Source organism: Cherax quadricarinatus, chromosome 40 (genome assembly GCF_038502225.1).
Source record: "Cherax quadricarinatus isolate ZL_2023a chromosome 40, ASM3850222v1, whole genome shotgun sequence".
NCBI lineage: Eukaryota > Metazoa > Arthropoda > Malacostraca > Decapoda > Parastacidae > Cherax > Cherax quadricarinatus.
Genome location: NC_091331.1, coordinates 1,446,067 through 1,461,066, shown reverse-complemented (window position 1 = coordinate 1,461,066; position 15,000 = coordinate 1,446,067). Strand labels below are relative to the sequence as shown.

The 15,000-nt window shown below is 40.2% G+C and overlaps 2 protein-coding genes across 5 annotated transcripts in view; one reads left to right on the top strand and one right to left on the bottom strand.

The window, feature by feature from the left end:
* LOC128687183 (uncharacterized) overlaps positions 1-9,341 on the bottom strand; it is a 22,134-nt gene extending 12,793 nt beyond the window's left edge. Inside the window, exon 1 of the mRNA XM_070092589.1 lies at positions 9,248-9,341. Coding sequence (XP_069948690.1) covers positions 9,248-9,268 — 21 coding nt within the window. The 5' untranslated portion in view covers positions 9,269-9,341. The remainder of the gene's footprint in view (positions 1-9,247) is intronic.
* Positions 1-15,000, top strand: part of LOC128687148 (Fanconi anemia group J protein homolog) — an 820,717-nt gene that overhangs the window by 89,116 nt on the left and 716,601 nt on the right. The window contains exon 1 of one of the 4 annotated variants that reach the window (XM_070092591.1): positions 9,544-9,587. The exons of 2 other annotated variants lie outside the window; for them this stretch is intronic. The gene's annotated coding sequence lies outside the window, so the exon portion shown is untranslated. One more of the 4 variants, XM_070092592.1, reaches the window with a different exon arrangement.

The window sequence follows — 15,000 nt, the reverse complement described above, 5'->3', positions numbered from 1 at the left end:
GTATGGGCCTGACATACACGGTGTACAGTGTCTTGAACGATTCCTTACTAAGGTATCGGAATGCTGTTCTCAGGTTTGCCAGGCGCCCATGTGCTGCAGCAGTTATCTGATTGATGTGTGCTTCCGGAGACATGCTCGGTGTTATACTCACCCCAAGATCTTTCTCCTTGAGTGAAGTTTGCAGTCTTTGGCCACCTAGCCTATACTCTGTCTGTGGTCTTCTGTGCCCTTCCCCTATCTTCATGACTTTGCATTTGGCAGGATTAAATTCGAGAAGCCATTTGCTGGACCAGGTGTCCAGTCTGTCCAGGTCTCTTTGAAGTCCTGCCTGGTCCTCATCAGATTTAATTCTCCTCATTAACTTCACATCATCTGCAAACAGGGACACTTCTGAGGCTAACCCTTCCATCATGTTCACATATACCAAAAATAGCACTGGTCCTAGGACCGACCCCTGTGGGACCCCGCTCGTCACAGGTGCCCACTGTGATACATCATTACGTACCATGACTCGTTGTTGCCTCCCTGTCAGGTATTCTCTGATCCATTGCAGTGCCCTTCCTGTTATATGCGCCTGATGCTCTAGCTTCTGCACTAATCTCTTGTGAGGAACTGTGTCAAAGGCCTTCTTGCAGTCCAAGAAGATGCAATCAACCCACCCCTCTCTCTCGTGTCTTCTGTTATTTTATCATAAAACTCCAGAAGGTTTGTGACACAGGATTTGCCTTCCGTGAATCCGTGCTGGTTGGCATTTATACTCTTGTTCAGTTCCAGGTGCTCCACCACTCTCCTCCTGATAATCTTCTCCATAATTTTGCATACTATACACGTCAATGACACAGGTCTATAGTTTAGTGCCTCTTTTCTGTCTCCTTTTTTAAAAATGGGAACTACATTTGCCGTCTTCCATACCTCAGGTAGTTGCCCAGTTTCCAGGGACGTGTTGAAGATTGTGGTAAGTGGCACGCACAACATATCTGCTCCCTCTCTAAGGACCCACGGGGAGATGTTGTCCGGTCCCATTGCCTTTGAGGTATCGATGTCCCTTAGCAGTTTCTTCACCTCCTCCTCATCTGTATGTATGTCGTCCAACACTTGTTGGTGTATTCCTTGCTGGTGTCCCCATCTGGTCTGTCCCCCCAGAGTCCTTCCTGTCTCTACTGTAAATACTTCCTTAAATCTCGTGTTGAGCTCCTCACATACCTCTTGATCGTTTCTTGTGAGTTCTCCACCTTCTTTCCTCAGCCTTATCACCTGGTCCTTGACTGTTGTCTTCCTCCTAATGTGGCTATACAGCAGTTTCGGGTCAGATTTGACTTTCGATGCTATGTCGTTTTCATACTGTCGCTGGGCCTCCCTCCTTATCTGTGCATACTCGTTTCTGGCTCTTCTACTAATCTCCTTGTTTTCCTGGGTCCTATGCCTCCTGTACCTTTTCCATTCTCTGTTGCACTTAGTTTTTGCCTCCCTACACCTTCGGGTAAACCAAGGACTCGTTTTGGTCTTCCTATTATTTCTGTTTCCCTTGGGAACAAAACTTTCCTCTGCCTCCTTGCACTTTGTTGCCACATATTCCATCATCTCGTTTACTGATTTTCCTACCATTTCTCTGTCCCACTGAACCTCCTGCAGGAAGTTTCTCATACCTGTGTAGTCCCCCCTTTTATAGTTTGGCCTGTCCCCTTCAGTTCCTGTTACCTTCTCCACTTGTAACTCTACCATATAATCAAAACTCAGAACCACGTGATCGCTAGCTCCAAGGGGCCTCTCGAAAGTGATGTCTTCAATGTCTGAACTGCTCAGGGTGAACACAAGATCCAGTCTTGCTGGCTCATCCTCCCCTCTCTCTCTGGTTGTGTCCCTGACATGTTGATGCATGAGGTTTTCAAGTACCACATCCATCATCTTGGCTCTCCATGTTTCGGGACCCCCATGTGGCTCCAGGTTTTCCCAGTCGATCTCCCTGTGGTTGAAATCGCCCATTACCAGTAACTTTGCTCTGCTCGAGTGAGCTCTTCTTGCCACCTCAGCCAGTGTGTCCACCATCACCCTGTTGTTTTTTTCGTACTCCTCTCTTGGCCTCCTGCAGTTCTGTGGTGGGTTATACATCACTCTAATGACTACTTTATGTTCTCCGGACTGAATTGTACCTACAATGTAGTCTCTTTCTCCAATCATGTCCATGCCTTCCATTTCCTCAAATCCCCATCGGTGTTTTATGAGCAGTGCAACCCCTCCTCCCCCTCTACTCCTTTTATCTTTCCTCAGGATCTGATATCCCGTTGGGAAGATTGTGTCTGTTATTGTCTCAGCGAGTTTTGTTTCTGTGACTGCTATGATGTCTGAGGATTTTTCACTGATTCTTTCGTTCCACTCCTCATGTTTATTCATTATTCCATCCGCGTTTGTGTACCAAACTTTCAGTTTCTTTTCTATCATTGTGGTCATGCAAGAATATTGGGGTTGGGGGAGCGAGAGCCTTGGTGGGGGCCTATATGGGGCTGTGGTGTTGGTGGGGTTTGTGATGATGGGGGTGGGGTCAGAATGCCCATAAGGGACAGCTGTTGGGGTGAGGTTTTTGATATGGGGGTTGGTGGCAGAGGGAACAGTGAGTGGGTTGTAGTATAGGTTGCTCAGTTGCGTTGGGAATGTCGCGGTTGGAGTCTTTTGGTGGGAGATTCCGTGGGGTGTGTTTTCCCTTCCTCCTGTGTCTGGGTCCTGCTCATTTTCGTCATTGCCTCTCGTTCCTCCTTGCGTCTCTGTACCCTCTCTTTCAGTGTAGTCCTTTCTTCTTGTGTTCTGTCGCGGTCGAGGTATACTCTCTGGTACCCCTGTTTGTCCCTCAGTCTTGCTTTCTCTTGCAGAATCCTGGTTCGAACTGATTCTTCCTTGAAAGTTACTCTGACAGGCCGTATCCTTCCACTCGCAAACCACCCAATTCTCTGAAAATTTGTCACCTGGGTCATATCGCCCTCACCTATTGTTTTCATGATGCCTTCAATCATTTTTTTCTCCTCCTGTTTTATTTCTTCAAAGTTGTCCCCCTTGGCTTCTTGGAGCCCGTACACAAAAACTGACCTCGCCCTTTCCTCCTCCCACTGAGTCTCCATCTGCTTCCTCTGAGGCATTTTATTTCCTTCCATTGACATGTTCTTGCCTTCAGTCCCTGTCATATCTGAAACTTCTATTCTCAGTGAACTGTCTTTCATGACCAGCTGTCCCTTGCTACTGCAGTTGGCTGTTAGAATCTCTGCATATAGCATACCTTCATTGTCTTCGGACCTGTCATTTGATCTTAGTGTGCTCCTCGTCTTTTCCCTGGCCCCACGTGGGTCTGATAGGGCCTTCGTGTACGTCATGTCTCCGTTGTTGCTTACCGTCCCCTTGTCTGCACCTGACATTGAATTTCCTGATGTCACATCTGAATTGTCATTTGTCTCTCTAATCTGTTTCAGGCTTTGCAGTTTCTCTTCTAAGCACTGTATCCTAGCTTCTGCTGCTAAGACCTGTACTTCCCACTTCCTGCACTCTTCAGCTATCTGCTCCTCCATTTTCTTACCAAGCTCTACTATCTTCCTTCCCCACTCTTCCTCCCTTTTTTGGAGCTCTAACTCCCAGTCTTTCCTCCCTGGTTCGTCTACCAGATCACTAGTTTTCCGTCCTCTAGGGCCACCCATTTTTTTTTTTTTTTTTTTTTTTTTTTTTTTTTTTTTTTTTTTTTTACCACAGACAGAAGGCTAGAGGAGGGAGAGGGTGCGAGGGGGAGAGAGAAAGGGTAGAAAGAGGGAGAGAGAGGAGAGAGAAAGGGTAGAAAGAGGGAGAGAGAGGAGAGAGTATGGGGTGAGGGATAAGACCAAGGGGGAGAGAGAGAGAAATGTGAGGGGGAGAGAAAGGGTAGAGAGGGAGAAAGAGAGGGAGAGGGAGAGAGAGAGAGAGAATGAGAAAGGAGGGTGAGGGAAAAGGCTATGAGAGAGAGAAATGGAGAGATGGAGAGAGAAGCCTATAGAGAGAGAGGAGGGTGAAATAGGGTTATAGGAGTGAGGGGGAGAGAGAGAGAGAGAGAGAGAGAGAGAGAGAGAGAGAGAGAGAGAGAGAAAGAAAGAGTAGGGGGAAGGGGAGGGAAAAAGGCTATGAGAGAGAGAAACGCGAGGGAGGGGGAGAGGGAAAGAGGAGGGAGTAGGGAGTGAAGGCAAGAGCGGGGGAGGGGAAAGGTCTGTGGGGGAGGGAAAGGTGTGTGGGGGGTGAGGGGACGCGGTCAAATTCCAAGGATCAGCTGTGTGTACTCACCTAGTTGTGGTTTCAGGGGTCGAGACTCAGCTCCTGTTCCCGAGTGTATGTGTGTGCGCACGTGTGTGTGTGAGCACGTCAGTTGTTTATATGTCCCAGAAATACAATTCACCTCTGTGTATCCGTAATACTAATAAGATACCATTAACACTGAGAGTAATTCTAATAATTATAATACTAGCGTGTGTTAACAAGTCATTCTTTCACCCAGTTATGTACTACCTTTTACTACATGTGTACCCAATACTTGCTTCTCAGATTGTACTGTCTTTGTGTCCTAAAACATTATCTCTCAAAACTGTTGTCAGGGCTGTAGTCCCATTAGCCACGACTTACTCCTCCTTGCTCCTACAAATTTTATCTTCCTACTACTGCTAGGTGTTGTGTGTATGATAATCGCTCTGGAGCAGGGTTTGTGATAGCTACCAGTGACCGTAGGGCCGGCTCTACCACTCAAAACTTCCCGCCAACCACAAACAGGTGATTTGTATGTTACTCCTCAGAGGGGACGTTCATCCAGATGCTTGATGTACGATGCTCGCTGTACGATGCTCGCTGTACGATGACTCGTGCACCTCGCCCTTCCGCCGCTGACTTCTTCAGCTATTCTTTTCTCGTTGCCCTTTTGAGTCCTCATTTACCACACTTATCACTTGTATACTGCTACTTTTATAATTTACACATCACTTTTGGTAAGTACACTTCTTATTTGTGATGACACCCAACCTGTTATGGCAGCACTACTTCCTCAGGCCTACTGCTGCCACCACCTCTGCTTATACATATTTATGTATATGTATATATATATATATATCTATATATATATATATATATATATATATATATATATATATATATATATATATATATATACATATATATATATATCCCCTTTCTGGCTAGCTTGTTCACGCTGTGTGCTACATCACAGTTTGTCGTTAGCCAACCTCTCTTAATTTTTTTTTATCTTTTCTCTTTAGTCACTCGCTTTGTACTTTGTATATTTGTAACAATGTGGCAACAAGTGCCAACTAGGCCTCAACGAACTGGCACTTTGAAATTTTGTTGTATAATTTCAAGCTTTCTCTCGCCTTTACTTTATTTATTTTTGCTAATACTTTGGTTATCACTTGTAGGGTTGTTCACTGACGTTGTCACTAACACTGGTTGCTTCTAGCTGCTAAAACACGCCCTAAAAGCACTAAGATTCTCGGAGCCTGGCGCTTGTGACCCACTACACTACGTGTGTGTGTGTGTGTGTGTGTGTGTGTGTGTGTGTGTGTGTGTGTGTGTGTGTGTGTGTGTGTTTGTGTGTGTGTGTGTGTGTTTGTGTGTGTGTGTAGTAAAAACAGGTGACTAGTGAAGATCCGGTGAATTCGTCAGGTCATATAACATGTCCTTTCATTCATATTGTCAGCATCATTAAACCTTCTATTTTCACTTGTCAGATACAGAGAATATATCTTCCGCTTCTAACGAAAGCACAATTGACATAAATTCCTGGAAGACTGCCTCGCTGAGATGATGTGGGTTATTTGTGTATGGTTCCTCTAGATCTTCACTACAACAACTGACATCATCTACACACCCCTTCTTGCCTGCTCGTTCAAGAAAGCACAGACTAACTCTGACACAATTTCTAAGATGTGTCCACATGGATCACCACTCCCCATGCTACCCTTCCTTCTCCTAATAGCCGCTCTGCTTAAATTATTATCAGTAAAACCACTACTGTTAACGTAGAACAAAGACCGAAGCAAAATTACAACTCATATGCTGATGAAGTAAAAAGTCGAATGAGACGACCAGAGATAGTGAACAGTTTATCCTCGTACACTGTTTTAACAGGCTGAAACACTCAGTTTGGGCCTAAGTTTACGCCAGGAATTCACAAGAAAAATATCTATGCATGGTTTTAATGACTCGGACGTACAGAAAGGTTTTTTACAAGGCATCATCACTGAAACTGTTACCGAACCATCTTCTGCTATTCCTAGATGTCATCACCCTAAAAAAACTGAGCCTTAACGACAGCATACACATCACTAGAGCAGACAAAGGAGGTGATGTAATCCTTAACACCAGTGATTACGACAAAATCCTTGATCTTCTGAACGACACCAACACTTATCAGCCCATTACAGGGCGGATGAATGCAGTAAGATCTTCCCACAAAAAACACGCCAAATCCTTATTTTGAACAGGGTAAGAAACTTTCAAAACTGTTACCAATCTAGACCAACCAAGTTATATGGACTCCAAAGACACACAGACCTGAGATTCCTATCCGTCTTATCACTTCAGGCATTGGAAGTGCTCCTCACAAACTTCCTGGACACTTAGCCAAAACTTTATCCAACATGATAGGTACCATAAGCCCTGTCCACCACACCAGTACCACTGCGGTCACTCCACAACGGTTGACTGCCCCTGGACGACTGCATTTCACTAGAAGGTAAACCCGTGTAGGTAATCCCGATGTTGGTAATCCTTCTTCTCTCAGGATTTGCCTTCGTCTGTGTGATACATGTAAATATATGAAATTATTTATTGCAGAGTTCAACTTACCCACTCTGATTTGTATTTCCCTCGCTACTGATCTCACACACTTCTCGACCTAAGAGTGATGACGCCTTAATGGTTTGCTGAGCCTGCTGGATATTTAAATATTTAAATACCCTGCGATGTTTGTATAACATTACGTATATCTTCACGGACACTTGAGGTAGCGCCCAAATTCTTCAATGGTTTTAAACTGATCACCTAATCACATCACGTGCAGCAAGAGAAAAAGTTTGGGAACCACTATTGTACTGCACGCTTTTTATAAATTACCATTAAAAATATTTTTCAATTGAAGACAAGGCAGGTATGGGCATTTAAGTTATTTAGCATTTTAGAAAGTATTTTTTCGTATAGTTTAACACCACTTTGCGGTTCAGGGGTTGCTTTTGCAGTAACTGCAGACAGTTCTGGCGCCATATTAATGGTGCAAGTAACAGTTATATGTAATAATGCCGAAATCAGCCCTGAAACTGAGAAAGGCAGTGCTACTATGATGGAAGGGTGTCGGCAGTGAACAGAAGCAAGGCTTGAGTGACAGGCACTTTGGGTGATTAAATCTAGTGTCACACTAACTAAGAGCGGATGCATTGGAGATGCTTTATAGCGGCGGGAGTGACAGGGATGAGAAAAGTCTAGCAGTGGCAGAATAAATAAATGTCGTGCCGAATAGGTAAAACTTGCGATTTTGGCTTAAATAGCAACGCTCTTCTTGCCGAATAAAGCAAGCGAAATTTTGTGTATGCAATAATTTCGCAAAAATCATTCTGAACTTAACGAAAAAATATATTGTTTGTTTATTATTAAATTATTGTAAACTTATCTAAAATATATTTAGTTGGATTAGGCTGAATTAAATTGCGCTTATTATAATAAGGTTTAACTGGAGTTTACCTGGAGAGGGCTTAGGGAGTCAACGCCCCCGCGGCCCGGTCTGAGACCAGGCCTCATGGTGGATCAGGGTCTGATCAACCATGAGACCAGGCCTCATGGTAGATCAGGGTCTGATCAACCAGGCTGTTACTGCTGGCCGCACGCAAGCTGACGTACGAACCACAGCCCGGTTGGTCAGGTACTGACTTTAGCTGCCTGTCCAGTGCCTTCTTGAAGACAGCCAGGAGTCTATTGGTAATCCCCCTTAAGTATGCTGGGAGGCAATTGAAGAGTCTTTGCCCCGGACACTTACTGTCGTCTCTCAGTGTACCGGTGGCACCCCTGCTTTTCATCGGGGAAATGTTGCATCTCCTGCCGAGTCTTTTGCTTTCATATGGAGTGATTTTCGTGTGCAGGTCTGGTACCAATCCCTCCAGGTTAGGTAAGTTTTCTAAGGTTCTTTTGGTAAATAATTATTAACATTAGCAACATAACTGTAGATGAGTGGAACAAACTTCTAAATAGTGTCACTGAAGCGAGAACTTTTGGCAGCTTCAAATACAAGTTGAACAGGTAAATAGGTAGATGTGAATTAAACCTGCCTAGCATGGGTCAGTAAGCCTACAGCAGTGGTCCTTGATTCTTGTGTTCTTGAATAAAATGTTATACAGATCTGGTAATTGTAAAATGTTATATAGATCTGGTAGATATAAATTATATAGATCTGGCAAATATACATTATACAGATTTGGTAAATATACATTATACAGATTTGGTAAATATACATTATATAGATCTGGTGTATATATATTATATAGATCTGGTAGATATAAATTATATAGATCTGGTAGATGTAAATTATATATATCTGGTAGATATAAATTATATATATCTGGTAGATATAAATTATATATATATGGTAGATATAAATTATATATATCTGGTAGATATAAATTATATATATCTCGAAGATATAAATTATATAGATCTGGGAGATATAAACTATATAGATCTGGAAGATATAAATTATATATATCTGGAAGATATAAATTATATAGATCTGGAAGATATAAATTATATAGATCTGGAAGATATAAATTATATAGATCTGGAAGATATAAATTATATAGATCTGGAAGATATAAATTATATAGATCTGGAAGATATAAATTATATAGATCTGGAAGATATAAATTATATAGATCTGGAAGATATAAATTATATAGATCTGGAAGATATAAAATTGTATAGATCTGGAAGATATAAATTATATAGATCTGGAAGATATAAATTAGATATATATATCTGGAAGATATAAATTGTATAGATATGGTAGATATAAATTGTATAGATCTGGTAGATATAAATTGTATAGATCTGGTAGATACAAATTATATAGATATGGTAGTATATGAAAACTTAAACTAGGATTTCCAATCGTCAAAATAAGTTCAGTTTTTGTATGACATTGTTATTTAAATCCTCTTACTTGTATATAGCGAAATCTATGTGTTGTATAAAGTACCTTTAACGTCAGAGAAGGCATACTACCACCGACATGCTGCAAATTACTAGCAAGATAAGCAGTCTCCTTGCAGTCTGGAGGTAACTGGACAAGTTTCCCGCCCTCACAGCGCTTGTCATATCCCCATTTTAAGTAGCGAGAACAGTAGTTTAAATCTTCTAAACTAATGAATTCCACTTTAAGGATAATATCTTGTACTTAAGCATAGACGGAGTTATTTTTTAGACCTTGTGTCAGGAGTTTAACATCTATTTTTCTTTTGTCATCCAAGGTTTCCATACCCGCCATAATTGTTTACATGTGACGTAAGGTGAGGCTGCGCGCCAAACACAACTCGTCGGTGAGTACGTATTTTTGTGCGTTAATGCTCCCCGTAGTGTCTTTATTACGGCCCGTTTACGTCCGGGTTCGTGTCTCGTCTTCGCGAGATTTGTTTCTACCGGGGCTGTCGTCGCTGTGACTTTGTGCAGGCGACAGGTGGGCAGCCAAGACGACCTTCACCTAACATGTTTGATCCCGATCAGCTGATCCAGGATACAAAAGCTGTTGAATAAATTATATATATATATATATATATATATATATATATATATATATATATATATATATATATATATATATATATATATATATATATATATATATATATATATATATATATATATATATATATATATGTATATATATATATATATTTATATATATATATATATATATATATATATATTATATATATATATATATATATATATATATATATATATATATATATATTTATTTATTTATTTATTTATTTATTTATTCCGTTATATTAAAAAACGTAATGTTTTTATTGTGTTATATATCAATAATTATATCAATAATTTGAAAATGCATTATTGCATAGTCATAGATATACAAATATATTTTATGATGACCTCACATAAGATACTTATACAATTCCTCTAAGGAAAACATGCATATTTTTTTTCAAAATGCTCAATGGATTATTATTACATTATGCATTATGTTATAACGTCAGAATTTAAATAGGATTTTTTTTTATTCCTTTACTACACTACCAACTCTTGTACCTACCCAGTGGCAATAAGTCACTTGTATATATTATCATACACATGCTGCTATGTATGATAATATATGTAACTGTATTTATGTGTACCTGTACCTGAATAAACTTACCACTCAACCTACCTACCATCTCGTGTATCTGTCCAGCCTCTATTTAATTCTACTTGAAATTCTAGCTTTAATAATGATACTTGGGAGTTTATTCCATTCATCTACAACCCAGTTCCTAAACCATTACCTTCCTATATTTTTTCTAAACAAAAATTTGTTCAACCTGAATCTGTTACTGCAAGACCTCTCTTGGGTAGATAATTTTAGCATGTTATTTATACCCCCTTTACTTATTCAAGATTTTTATTTTAATACTTCAGTAATATTCACCTTAATCATTGCAAATGGGTATAATGCCAGAAGTGTGTAAGAGTAGTTTAATATACTTATTGTTGCCCAATCAGCCAGACCTTCATAATGGGAATAAGTATACTTATGTGTACCTGTACCTAAATAAACTTGCTGAAGTGGAAGAAAAAATTGCTCGGTTGGTAGCATCCTCAGGTGTCAGAGATTGCTTCTTGTCATGGGTGAAATGAGCAGGTTTCCTTGTACATTCTGCCCTTGTTCACCAAGCAGAAAGTAGGTACCTTAGGTGTTAATCGACTGTTGAGGGTTGTATCCTTGGAAAGGATTAAAGGACCCCCATAGGACAAAACTGATTCCCAATGACACATAGACTTTATTGGGTTATCTTGAGTTACTAACTCAACAGGTTAATCAGAACAAAATCTTATCCTATCATGATTCGTAGTCACCTGAAAGAACAGTTTGATCATGAAATTTACTTAACTACATCAAATACCTTTTTGTAAAAATTTACAGTGATAAATAGTATAACATTATTTATCTGATATTCAGAAAGGCATTTGACAAGTTATCACGCAAGAGAAAAAATGGCATCACAACGTATTGGATAATTCTCGCGAGTCGAGTATATCGACAGATAGTCAGTGCTTAAATGTGGTGTGAAATCTGAATGAGAACTAGAAAAAAGTGGCATTCCACAGGGGCCAGTGTTGGGCCCCTTGCTCTTCTCCGAATTTACATAAATATGCTGGATGATGGAATAATTAAGGGCAAAAGTACATTCCCAAAAGATACAAAAATAGGCCCAAAAAACTGAGGATAAAATGGCATGTGTGTTGTATGTGTGTGTGCATGCATATATATATAATGAGTTATCAGGTTATTGTATTTATTTCTACATGTATTGTAGTTAGGTGTGTGTGTGTGTGTGTGTGTATATATATATATATATATATATATATATATATATATATATATATATATATATATATATTTCTGGGGTTACTTCCCTTCTTCTTTTAATGCCACTAGGGCCAGCTTCAGAGTCACTGGACTTCTTTCGCACAAGATATCTGTCCATAGTGGCCTGTACCTCTCGTTCCTTTATGACTTGCCTAAAGTGTTTCACAACATTGTCAGTGTAATAATCACCAGCACGGCTTGCAATAGCTGTGTGAGGGTGATTTTCATCCATGAAGGTTTGCACTTCAAGCCACTTTGCACAGATTTCCTTTATCTTTGTAGTAGGCAACTTCTTCAATTTCTCTCTCCCCTCCTCTGAACCAGTTTCCCCAGGTCTGGCCTCTTGCTCTTGAAGTTGATCTATCAGCTCATCAGTGGTTAGTTCTTCATTGTCCTCCTCCACCAACTCTTCCACATCCTCCCCACTAACCTCCAACCCCAAGGACTTTCCCAATGCCACAATGGATTCCTCAACTGGAATAATCCTCTCAGGGTTAGCCTCAAACCCTTCAAAATCCCTTTTGTCTACACATTCTGGCCACAGTTTCTTCCAAGCAGAGTTCAAGGTCTTCTTAGTCACTCCCTCCCAAGCCTTACCTATAAGGTTTACACAATTGAGGATATTAAAGTGCTCTCTCCAAAACTCTCTTAGAGTCAGTTGAGTTTCTGAGGTCACTACAAAGCACCTTTCAAACAGAGCTTTTGTGTACAGTTTTTTGAAATTTGCAATAACCTGCTGGTCCATGGGCTGCAGGAGAGGAGTGGTATTAGGAGGCAAAAACTTCACCTTAATGAAGCTCATGTCCCCATAAAGTCGCTCTGCCACGTCTGTAGGATGACCAGGGGCATTGTCTAACACCAGGAGGCACTTAAGGTCTAATTTCTTTTCAGTTAGGTAATCTTTCACATTGGGGGCAAATGCATGGTGTAACCAGTTATAGAAAAAGTCCCTAGTGACCCATGCCTTACTGTTTGCCCTCCACAGCACACACAAATTATCCTTGAGGACATTCTTTTGCCTGAACGCTCTTATATATACAGTAGACCGTTATATTACACGGTAGTTACATTCCTGGAAATGCCGTGTTAGGTAAAACCATGTTAGATAAACTGAAGAACTTATGGGAAAATAGGGTTATGTTCCTGGGAACCTCCAAAAAGCAAAACCACTTTTTTTTTCTTTTAGACCAACAGATCTTACAAAAATAACAGTGAATATGTAATTGTAGTTCATTGTCATGATATATTATGTTTTTACTGCTTAAATCTACAAATGCAACAGAAATAATGGTATTTTTTACCTTAAATTGTGGTTGCTGGTGTATGTCAGTGATTGTGAAGACAGCGGAGATGCATGGTTTGGCCCTACTGGGCTGAGTTGGATGGTTGTTGGTTGTCGGCAGAAATGGATGGTAGATGTTCTGGTACTAAAGTCAGTGGTTGTATTGGAGTGTGCATAAATTCTGTAATGGATGTCTGGGCTCTTTTACCCTGTAGTACATTATACAGCTGACAGTAAGGCATCATCAGCTGGTCTAGACCCCGTTTCAAAGCACTGCTTCTAGATTTGTCAGGGTCCTCTTCAGTGAAAAAATCTGCTAATTTAGCAGCAACATGGAACTGCTCACGTAACTCTTGCAATGTTAACTGTTTTTCTTCAGGTATTTCTTCTGTTATGTGGCTCCCTTGTATTTGTGCAGAGCTCTGCCAACATTTCCTCTGGACTCCTGTCTTCATCATCATCATCATAATCATATTCTAAGAGCTCATTCACATCTTCATTAATATTTTCAAAACTATCACCTGCATTTAATGTTGATTGAAGCACATCATTCCATGCACTTGTAGAGTAGCTGATGGCATCTGCAATATTAAGTTTATTCCAGAAATTTGGTACTGCCAGGTTCGAGTCAGTCCATTGATGCAACTACATAGTTTTTTCATAACTTTTTTGTGTAGTTACACTTGAATGACTTAATAACTCCCTGATCCAGTGGTTGTATTAAAGATGTTGTATTTGGAGGTAAAAATACAACTTTTACATGTGGGGTCACATCCAGCAAAGCTTGTGGATGAGTACAGGAATTATGAAGAATGAAGAGAGCCTTGAATGCAAGGCTCTTGCTGTGCAGGTAAAACTTGACTTCAGGGATAAAGCGATGCTTAAACCAGTCAATAAATATTTCCTGTCATCCATGCTGACTGGTTTGACCTCCAAATTACTGGTAAGGTGTTTTTATCTACACCTTTCAAAGCACGAGGATTCTTAGAGCAGTAAATAACCATGGGCTTACACTTGAAATCACCTGATGTATTACCACAAAGGAGCAAGGTGAAGCGATCCTTGAAGCCTGGTGCAATTTTCTCTTGCTGACTGATATAAGTTCTTGTTGGTATTTTCTTCCAAAAACACTTCTCATCACCATTAAACACTTGATGTGGCTCATAGCCACCCTCAGAAATAATTTCCTGCAATTCAGCAGGGAAAGTACTTGCTGCTGTTTTATCGGCTGAAGCACTTTCACCAGAAAACTTAATGTTATATAACTTATTATGCAACTTAAAGTTGTGGAACCAGCCTGTGCTAAACATACATTCTTTTTCAGGCCTTCCTTCCTTATCACTCACAGCTTTAAACAACTGTAAGGTCGTTTTCCTAATTAAGATGAAACTTAGTGGTGCATCTTTCTTTGTTTTTTGTTCAATCCATTCAAGCAAAAAGTTTTCAGTTTTATTTACTTGTTGCGATCTATGTGTCATTCTTTTCACCAGATGACATCCTGGGTTATTCATTAGACAAGCTCGCATATTCACCTCATTCTTTTTAATTGGTATTAACTGATGTTTCATTAAGGCCATAGGCTCTCACCATATCCACCACACGCGAGCCACTCTTAAGCTTGTCTAATATGTATCTCCATTTTCTTTGTAACTTGTAGACTTGAACACTTAAACCTTTACTTGCCACTTTCAGCAACACTTTTATGCCTACTGGGTACCATGATTGTTTGGAATGATACAAGATATGGCAATTAAAAGATCTAAACTTAAACCACAAACATAATAAACACAGCTAGCTTCTAGCAGAGAATGGTCCTGAGTTGGGAAGTATCCCGTGGGCGACGCTCCAAATTTTTTGCCCTCCCGCAAACTGAACCGTGTTAAGTTAATTTTACGAAGTGTTGTATTCAATAGTGTTGTATTCAATAGTGCAGTAACCAAAACGTGTCAAATAAAGCCATATAATACAATGGTCTACTGTGTGTGTATATATATATATATATATTTTTTTTTTTATTATCACACTGGCCGATTCCCACCAAGGCAGGGTGGCCCGAAAAAGAAAAACTTTCACCATCATT